The sequence below is a fragment of the Palaemon carinicauda genome, chromosome 26, assembly GCF_036898095.1.
Source record: "Palaemon carinicauda isolate YSFRI2023 chromosome 26, ASM3689809v2, whole genome shotgun sequence".
NCBI classification, from domain to species: Eukaryota; Metazoa; Arthropoda; class Malacostraca; order Decapoda; family Palaemonidae; genus Palaemon; species Palaemon carinicauda.
In genome coordinates, this window is record NC_090750.1 from 71811930 (window position 1) to 71821929 (window position 10000).

General features: G+C 32.5%; 1 protein-coding gene across 7 annotated transcripts in view; it reads left to right on the top strand.

Annotated features, from left to right (window-relative positions):
• GABA-B-R2 (gamma-aminobutyric acid type B receptor subunit 2) overlaps window positions 1–10000 on the top strand; it is a 241978-nt gene that overhangs the window by 181210 nt on the left and 50768 nt on the right. For all 7 annotated transcript variants that reach the window (XM_068349726.1, XM_068349729.1, XM_068349732.1 and 4 more), the window contains exons 9-11: window positions 6569–6632; window positions 7008–7242; window positions 8942–9182. In XM_068349726.1, coding sequence (XP_068205827.1) covers window positions 6569–6632; window positions 7008–7242; window positions 8942–9182 — 540 coding nt within the window. The remainder of the gene's footprint in view (window positions 1–6568; window positions 6633–7007; window positions 7243–8941; window positions 9183–10000) is intronic.

The following is a 10000-nucleotide window of genomic DNA, read 5'->3' on the forward strand; positions in this document are numbered from 1 at the left end:
CATCGTCTTTAGCTCCCTTCACATGTAAGTTCCCGTGTTCCATTTTCTCCCTTTTTATTATTTTCGGGTCAGGGCTGGAAAGAGACATTATGTTATCTTTAGTAAAGGTTTACGTACTCATCAAAAAACTCTTTTAGAATTTATGCAAAATTAATATCACGACGGCTTAGAAACGAGTACATTTAAAAGTAAATATAGCGTTTTCGGTGTATATTTTTTATAATTTCATATATATTTATATATATATATATATATATATATATATCATATATATATTATATATATATATATATAGATAGAGAGAGAGAGAGAGAGAGAGAGAGAGAGAGGGAGAGAGAGAGAGAGAGAGAGAGTTACAAGGATTTTAGATGTCAAAGACTTTTTAAAGTATCCGCGGAGACTCCGTTTGCTCTTGGGGTAGAGCGAATTAGTTTTAAACGTTTAGAGAGAGAGAGAGAGAGAGAGAGAGAGAGAGAGAGAGAGAGAGAAGAGAGAGAGAGAGAGAGATGAGAGAGAGAGAGGAGGGTTACAAGGATATTGGATGTCTCAAAGACTTTTTAGTCCATCCGCGGAGACTCCATTTACTCTTGGGTAGAGCGAGTTAGTTTAAACGTTTAGAGAGAGAGAGAGAGAGAGAGAGAGAGAGAGAGAGAGAGAGAGAGAAGAGAGAGAGGAGAGAGAGAGAGAGAGAAGGATTTTGGCTGTGTCACAGACTTTTTAGTCCATCCGAGGAGACTCCATTTGCTCTTGGGTAGAGCGAATTGGTTAAGAAATGAGAGAGAGAGAGAGAGAGAGAGAGAGAGAGAGAGAGAGAGAGAGAGAGATACAATTATTTTGGATGTGTCAAAAACATTTTAGAGTATCCGCCGAGACTCCATTTGCTCCTGGGTAGAGCGGATTACTTAAAAAATGAGAGAGAGAGAGAGAGAGAGAGAGAGAGAGAGAGAGAGAGAGAGAGAGAGAGAGAGAGAGAGTGTGTGTGGTGTCTCTCTCTTCATTTGCTCCTGGGTAGAGCGGATTTCTTAAAAAAATGAGAGAGAGAGAGAGAGAGAGAGAGAGAGAGAGAGAGAGAGAGAGAGAGAGAGAGAGAGAGAGAGAGAGACTCACTCTCTCTCTCGAGTCTCATCAAATCAAACAGACATGATCAGAGCTGGACTTCCGGTGGCAATGTTCCTTTCCGTTGATTCTGCTGGGTGTGGGTTTCACGGTCATCCTCGTTGAGCAAACACTGGGTGGTTCCCGTCGGCCGGATGGTATAGGGGGCTGGGAAGGGCAAGATGTCCCCTCCTAATTGTTTGGGGAGTAATCGTGGATGGACGCTAACCCCTTGAACACTGATTTGGAGATGTCAGATGACCAATCGACCTTGTAGCTTTCAAATATTGGTCTTTCCTTCAAGATTCGCCTGTTTTTTTAGTTTGGAAGGAATTCGTCCAATTGAATAAAATAGCTAATGAAATTGAATGTTTACATATTATTATTATTATTATTATTATTATTATTATTATTATTATTATTATTATATTATTATGATCTAATTTACAACCCTAGTTTGAAAAGCAGGATGGTATAAGCCCAGGGGCTCAAACAGGGAAAATAGCCTAGTGAGGAAAGGAAACAAGGAAAAATAAGATATTTTATGAACAGTAACAACATTAAAATAAATATTTCCTACATAAACTATAAAAACTTAAAAAAAAAAGCAAGAGGAAGATAAATATAATAGAACAGTGAGGCAGAGTGTAATCTCCAACAAGAAAACTCTAACCCAAGACAGTGGAAGGCCATGGTATAGAGGCTATGGCACTACCCAAGACTAGAGAACATTGGTTTGATATTTATATATGCAGAGTGTATTCCATATATATAAGACTTATCTAATAAGTAGGTATTCGTTATTTTCCGTTAGTTCATTCAAAATTAACCCCGTTTTTCGTAGAAGGTTATTCTAATTTCAGTTGCGACTTGAGTTACTGTACACAAAATACCTTTACACTCATTATGGTATGACAAATATGTGTTTATTATTATTATTATTATTATTATTATTATTATTATTATTATTATCATTATAGTGAGTATTCTCAAAATTTCATAATTTTCCTAAGCCGACGCCCTCATATATTAAAATAAGGGAACGAGAATAACCACGCCATATTATATGTGAATCAATATATAAAATCCAATTCACCTAATCTAAAATTAATTTATCATTTATTAATTTCAAATAGTTATTTATCCTATCCTAAATTCTAGATAACATACATCAGTATATTATGAGAAAGATTGTCCTTCGCTTTTCAAATAAGAGGGAGACGGAAAACCTTTGTATCATCTTAGCATTACAGCTGTGTGTGTGTATATATATATATATATATATATTATATATATATATATATATATTATATATATATATATATATATATATATATATATATATATTTATGTGTGTGTGTGTGTGTGTGTGTGTGTGTGTGTATAACATATGTCCATATATATACATATTCATATCCATATATATATATATATATATATATATATATATATATATATATATAGATATATTTATATATATATATATAGTATATATATATATATATATATATATATATATATATATATATATATATATTATATAATATATATAATTTGAGGGGGTGACTACACTACATTGAATTCAGAGTCATGATCTCAAAGTGTAAAAGAATAAATAGGAAGACAAAGTTCTCCTACATGGTTCATGGTAAGTGTTCAAACAGGAAAATCGCCGATGGTTTTCTAATTCTTAACAAACATTAATGGTAAAAGAAATCCCTTCAAAGTGACTAATTTTGTTTATACATAAAAAATCACTGTAAGTGGATTTGGATTCTCTGCCATTCAAGTAAAAGTTGAAGGCCACACTAATCTCCGACATGGTTACACTGAATATTTCAAATAATGTGAAGAAAATTAGCCATTTAAAGTCGAAAGTAACTGTACAGTATGTGTTATCAATGTTCAAGGTTGTTAAGTAGGTCTTTACGTTTAGTTAGATCTTTGGTCTTATGTCACTTAGCAAACACTAATTTCTGAATTATCCGCATAAGAAGAAAAACAAATTATTGCAGAATAAAATGTTTCTATTCTTGAAATTTTTTTTTTTTTTTTTTGGCTACAAATCTAAGTCTGATTACGAGGGAAATATATTTCGCTTGTTGCTCTCCTCATAATATAGATGGCCGAACTGGAATTTGGAGATGGCCGAACTGGAATTTGGAGATGGCCGAACTGGAATTTGGAGGGGTCATCTCGTTCTATTCTTGAAATTAATTTTTTTTTTTTTTACATTAAGGTTTGCCCTTTGCTAAAGATGATAGGATAATTTTTACCCAATTATCATTGTCATCATTACCCGCATAGTTGCAACCACAGTTAAAAAAGCAGCAAGCCAAAGGACTCTCAAAACTTAGTGGACTTGAGCTTCGTATACAGTTAGAAATGCTGCGAGCCAAAAGACTCCAAAAGTTAGTGGACTTGAACTTCGTACCTGAAAATCTGCATTACTCACTGATGCATACCGGCTCATTATTTATGCAAGAAGTCACTTAATTCTCCGTTAAACATAGTAGCAAATTGCACCAAGTTCTTCGCCAGTGATGCTGTGATACCTCGCTTTAAGCTCAGGCTAAAGACTAATCAACGCCGGGTCTTTTAAAACTTTGGTTTATTATTATTATTATTATTATTATTATTATTATTATCCAAGCTACAACCCTAGTTGGAAAAGCAATATGCTATAAGCCCAGGGGCTCCAACAGGGAAAAATAGCCCAGTGAGGAAAGGAAATAAAAGGAATGAAAGCAATTCTCTTACATCCGATCGGTGTTCCAGAATTTATAATGTTATTTTTCTTCAAAGGCTTTCTATTACACTGTTAAAAATTTACTGTGAAAAAAAAAACTGTAAAAATACAGTAATAAATATTACTAGGTATTTAATGCTTTAAAAACGTATATATTGACGTAAAGGGGTGATATTACGATCACCAACATGTAAAAGATAATGACAAAGTAGGGTAAAAAATACGGTCGCCGGTATTTTACTGAAATGCGGCTGAGAACAGCATATTTTTACGGAGAATTTCCGATTAAATTTACGTTTCTTTTTACAGTGTACTTATATTTGTATTAAGATGCTTACCATTAAATTCTACCAAACATAACTTTGCGCTCAAGTATTTTTGATAGGTGAGCAATGTTAATTAATAGATAATTGAATTAGGAATCCTTGCTAGAGTCGGTGGAGTTCTGTAAGCTCGGAAACGAGGTCTTGCGAAATGATAAAATCATTGCCACTATTCTGTGTACGAGGCAGCAAACTTTTAAGACACAGAGCTCAACGTTACGTGGTAAGCATAAAGAGTATATCCGTATAGCCACTTATATCGGACACCAATGCAATATTCTATTAGATTTCCCGACAGACATATTATTCATTTCGATATAAATTACCTGATTAAATAATGATTATATAATCAAGAATCTTCTACATGCTATTCCTTAAAACCTTCACTTCATGTGTTCAAGATTTTTCTATCTTGTTTGACCCTGCTTAATGGCCATTGAATATTTTCTTAATTCACAATTATATGCTCTGTTTCAATATCAACATTTTTGGGGGTTTATCCCAGGTAAAATCTTTGCTTATAAATGCGTTTTACAAATCGTAGTGGGCATAACAATCATCACCAAGGAGAGAGAGAGAGAGAGAGAGAGAGGAGAGAGAGAGAGAGAGAGAGAGAGAGAGAGAGAGAGAGAGATCCAAGTTAAATAAAAATATTCATAAACGTGATTTGAGGGGTTTAAATTTAATGAGCGCTACAATAATGCGCAAAGACATCATCAAGAATATCTTTAACCTTCGTAATGAACGGGGAAATCTGTTGTCTTCCATTTTCGCCATTTGACCAAACCATCTACAGATCATCAGTATTGTCTGTCACCAACACTATTACCCCCAGCAATTTATTTATTTATTTATTTTTATTTATAACATTTGTTGCTGGTATTGAAACATGTATTCAGTTTATTCCTGGTATTTTTATATTTAAAGTATTCTTTCATCGTAATTCCAAGAGGTCACTGTGCTTTATTTTGTGAAGCAAGAGGTCGCCTGACGAACAAATCATGCAAGCAAAAGCAGAGCGGGCTTTTTAAATTCCTTAATACGAAATATTTGCCTTTTATTTAATGTTCGGTGTAATGATCAGTTGCCAAGAATTGCAGGGAAAAATTAATTAAACTTTTTTTTATTGTTTCAAGAGGTAAAAGATTGCCACCCTTTTTTGGAGCAACGTCTAAATAAAGATTTGTGTCAGATATGAAGTTATTAAATAAATTGAAGCTAAAAAGTCTATTAAAAAGAAATGAGTTGTACAGCTTCTCTCTCTCTCTCTCTCTCTCTCTCTCTCTCTCTCTCTCTCTCTCTCTCTCTAAATTGAAGCTAAAAAAGGTTTATTACAAAGAAAGGAGAGTTGTACAGATTCTCTCTCTCTCTCTCCTCTCTCTCTCTCTCTCTCTCTCTCCTCTCTCTCTCTCGTCTCCTCTCTCTCTCTCTCTCTCTCTCTCTCTCTCTCTCTCTCAATTGATGCTAAAAAGTTTATTACAAAGAAAAGGAGTTGTACAGATTCTCTCTCTCTCTCTCTCTCTCTCTCTCTCTCTCTCTCTCCATCTCTCTCTCTCTCTCTCCTCTCTCTCTCTCTCTCTCTCTCTCTCTCTCTCCACAGCATCTTGAACTGATTTATTAAGGAATTATGAAAGTACTTGACTCACGCAATACGTAATTGAGTTTCGTGGTCTCCATTTTCCCTGAACGTGTCTTGTTTTTGGATAATTATCCAGCAACTCTAATATTCATTATGATTAATGTCATCTTAGTTCATTCAAAACTTTTAACCTATAACTTTAACTCCTGATTTCATAAATTTCGGAATATAGCATATCAGAATATATGTAATTCTGTCTAATTAAATCAAAGGGATATGTTTAAAAGTTTTATGAGTATATATTAACACCCTAATGTTTCATTCCCTTTTTATAAAGTTTAACTAAAACGATATTACATTAATGTGTATTTACCGACCTTCATTTATTTCTTAGCTTGATCTAAATCTGAAAATTATTAATCTCCCACATTTCTGCAATAGAGAAGACATTTCTAGTACTGTTTTTATGGTAATATTAGAAATGTTTGAAATTAATTTTGCAATGTTACTGTATGGATATATGACCATGTAGCTGATTAAGGAATAAATGTTTACTGTTTATTTTTTTTTTTTTTTTTTTTAGTTAAGCCTTCGTACCTCTAGGATGCTTCAGTTTCAATGTTTTACCTAAAAAAAAAAAAAACTATTATCTATCTATATTTCAGCATCAATATACACCAAATATGATAAATGCCTAATGAAAATTTATGCATTCATTTAATAAATCTTGTATCATACCACCTTGATTAAGCATCTTTGTGAAATTTTGATGTCAACAGCTATTTAAAAAAAAATTCAACTCAAATATTTATTTACCAACAGGGACCCGTCCAGTTCACCAGCGATAATGCTAGAAAGGGATTTATTCTATTAAAGCAGTTTCAAGGTAAGGTTTTATCCCCATATGATTAATCACAGGGATTTTACTATGTTCTTGCTGAATTAAAAATTTTGTTAAGACACAAAAATGTAGATTACTAGTGGTATTAGGAACCTTTATTATATCTCAAGTCATTTGAATAAATAATGATCATCTAATTATTAGCTTTCCAAACATTTTGTATTTTTATATATTTCTTATCATGAAATCTAAGCTAGAAAATATGAAGGAACTAATTTTATTTGAATAGAAAGTGATCAAGTAATTATTAGGTTTCCAAACATTTTGTATTTTTATATATTTTTTTATCACGAAATCTGCTGTGCCCGACATAATAAGGAACTAATTTTCACGCAAAAACTCCACACTTATTTACTACAGGTGGCAGAGAGGTCAAAATAGGAGAATTCGACGGCCTAGAGGAAGTGTTACTGCTAGACAAAGGTCATCCTATTTACTGGCCAGGGGGCGACCCACCCTTGGACCGGACAGTCAAGTCTATAGAGAAGACGAGTGTCAACATCACCATTTACGCTATTTTGGTTACAATCGCTTCTTTGGGAATTGTGATGGCGTCCACATTTCTCGCCATCAACATAAAGTACAGACATCAAAGGTGAGATTAAACATTTTTTTTAGATTTAAACTAATGTCTTCGGTATTGATAGTTTATTTAGATGAACATATGATATGACCTGGTTGCAAACCATTATTTTATCATTTTATTGAAGTTATAAGCTGAAAATGTTAGTGAATAAAATGTATGATAAACCCTGATTACAAGCCATTTTTTATTATATTATAAAAATCATAAGCTGAAAACGTTACTAAATAAAATGTATCGATGCTATTTTTATTTTTTTTTTTTGGGGGGGGGGGGGGAAATCAACATAAAGTATAGACACCAAAGGTGAGATTAAAATTTATTTAGATTTAAACTAATGTCTTCGGTAAGGTTTGATAGTTTATTTAGATGAACATATGATATGACCTGGTTGCAAACCATTTTTTATCATTTTATTGAAGTTATAAGCTGAAAATGTTAGTGAATAAAATGTATGATATACCCTGATTAAAAGCCATTTTTTATTATATTATAAAAATTATAAGCTGAAAACGTTACTAAATAAAATGTATCGATGCTATATTTTTTTTTTTTTTTTGGGGGGGGGGGGGGGGAAATTGCAGTCACGCAAGAGACATTACCTTTCCCAAAACACGCCATCTCATACCGATGGTGATATCGGATGTCCCTCATGACTATTCATGAACACCAAGAGCACTTGCTCGTCTTTCCTTCCCAATCTATTTTTTTTTTTTTTATTTTCTTCCTCATCCATTTCTAAAAAGAAATTTCTTGAGCATATTCCCAGTCACCAAATATCTACTGTTCTTCTCAATTTAGTTAATTTTTTACTTTTCTTCCTCATCTATATTATAAAAGCTATTTCTTGAGCATATTCCCAGTCTAAAAATATCTCCTTTTCTTCTCAATTTAGGTCTGTTCCATTTTTCTTCTTCATCCATTCCTAAAACGCCATTTCTTGAGCATATTCCCAGTCTAAAAATATCTCCTTTTCTTCCCAATTCAGGTCTGTTCCATTTTTCTTCTTCATCCATTCCTAAAACGCCATTTCTTGAGCATATTCCCATTCTAAAAATATCTCCTTTTCTTCCCAATTTAGGTCTGTTCCATTTTTCTTCTTCATCCATTCCTAAAACGCCATTTCTTGAGCATATTCCCAGTGTCCAAATATCTCCTTTCTTTCCAAATTTAGTTCTTTATTCATTTTTATTCCTCTTCTATTTTCATAAAGCTATTCACAATTAGAAAATATCTGGTTTTCTTCCCAATTTATTTCATTTTTATTTTTTCTCCTCGTCCAATCCTAAAAAGCCATTTCTTGAGCATTTTTCCAGTCTACAAATATCTCCTTTTCTTCAGAATTTAGTTCGTTTCCATTTTTCAACTTCATCCATTTAAAAAAAAAAAAAAAAAAAACATTTCTTGATCATATTCACAATTAGAAAACATCTGGTTTTCTTCCCAATTTATTTCATTTTGATTTTTTCTCCTCGTCCAATCCTAAAAAGCCATTTATTGAGCAATTTTCCAGTCAACAAATATCTCCTTTTCTTCAGAATTTAGTTCGTTTCCATTATTTCTTCCTCATCCCTAAAAAAAAAAAAAAAAAAAAAAAAAAAAAAAAAAAAAAAAAAAAAAAAAAAAAAAAAAAAAAAAAAAAAAAAAAAAAAACCATTTCTTGAGCATATTCCCTATAACCAAATATCTCCCCTTTTTCCCCATACTTCAGATACATCAAGATGTCGTCGCCATACCTCAATAATTTGATCATCGTGGGTTGCATCCTGACATACACGTCAGTGATCCTTCTCGGCCTCGACTCGGAGCTGACCAGCGAAGCCACTTTCCCGTACATCTGTACAGCCAGAGCGTGGGTTTTGATGTGGGGCTTCAGCCTGGCGTTCGGGTCCATGTTCTCGAAAACTTGGAGAGTTCATTCGATTTTTACGGACGTCCAACTGAACAAAAAAGTAAGTGTTTTGTTGATTGATTCCAGGGATTCAAGACATGGTTTATCTTATTTTATTTTCATTGAAGGTTAATGTTCTGTCTGTTTCTCTTCCTCTTATTTTTTTTTTTTTTTTTTTTTTAAGTTTTTATAGTTTATATGTGAAGGATCTAATTTAATGTTGTTACTGTTCTTGCAGTATTTTATTTTCAGTGTTTATTCTTCTCTTGTAGTTTATTCATTTCCTTTTATCCTTTCTTCACTGGACTATTTTTTCCTGTTGGAGCCCTTGGACTGATAGCATCTTGCATTTCCAACTAGGGTTATAGCCTAGGTTGTAATAATAATAATAATAATAATAATAATAATAATGATAATAATAATAATAATAATAATAATAATAATAATAATAATAATAATAATAATGGTGGCAATTTCATTGTATGGTTTAACTGATTCTAGATGTGTATTATCTTATTGTTTTGAGCCTGTTATTTGGTAGCTGTATTTACAAAAACTGCACTTAAGAATATTATGTTAATTGAGTAATACCATCGTTATTTATTTCTTCTTAAAGAAACTTTGGTGTCTGCTTAATTATTTTTCATATTCGGCGATTATTCTATGAATATGAAACAATAAATTAAGAAGAAAATCTATCTAATCCATTGCTGTTCGCTTTTTGACAAAATCTCTCTCAACTATGTTCTATTGACTTACATAGAATTAGTACTAGGTCAATTCAGATGAATAAATCTATCAAGAGCAGATCCTGACCCAACTAGGCTCTGATGCATGATATTTCCAGTAGTTAACAGATTGGATAACTTTTACCTTGCA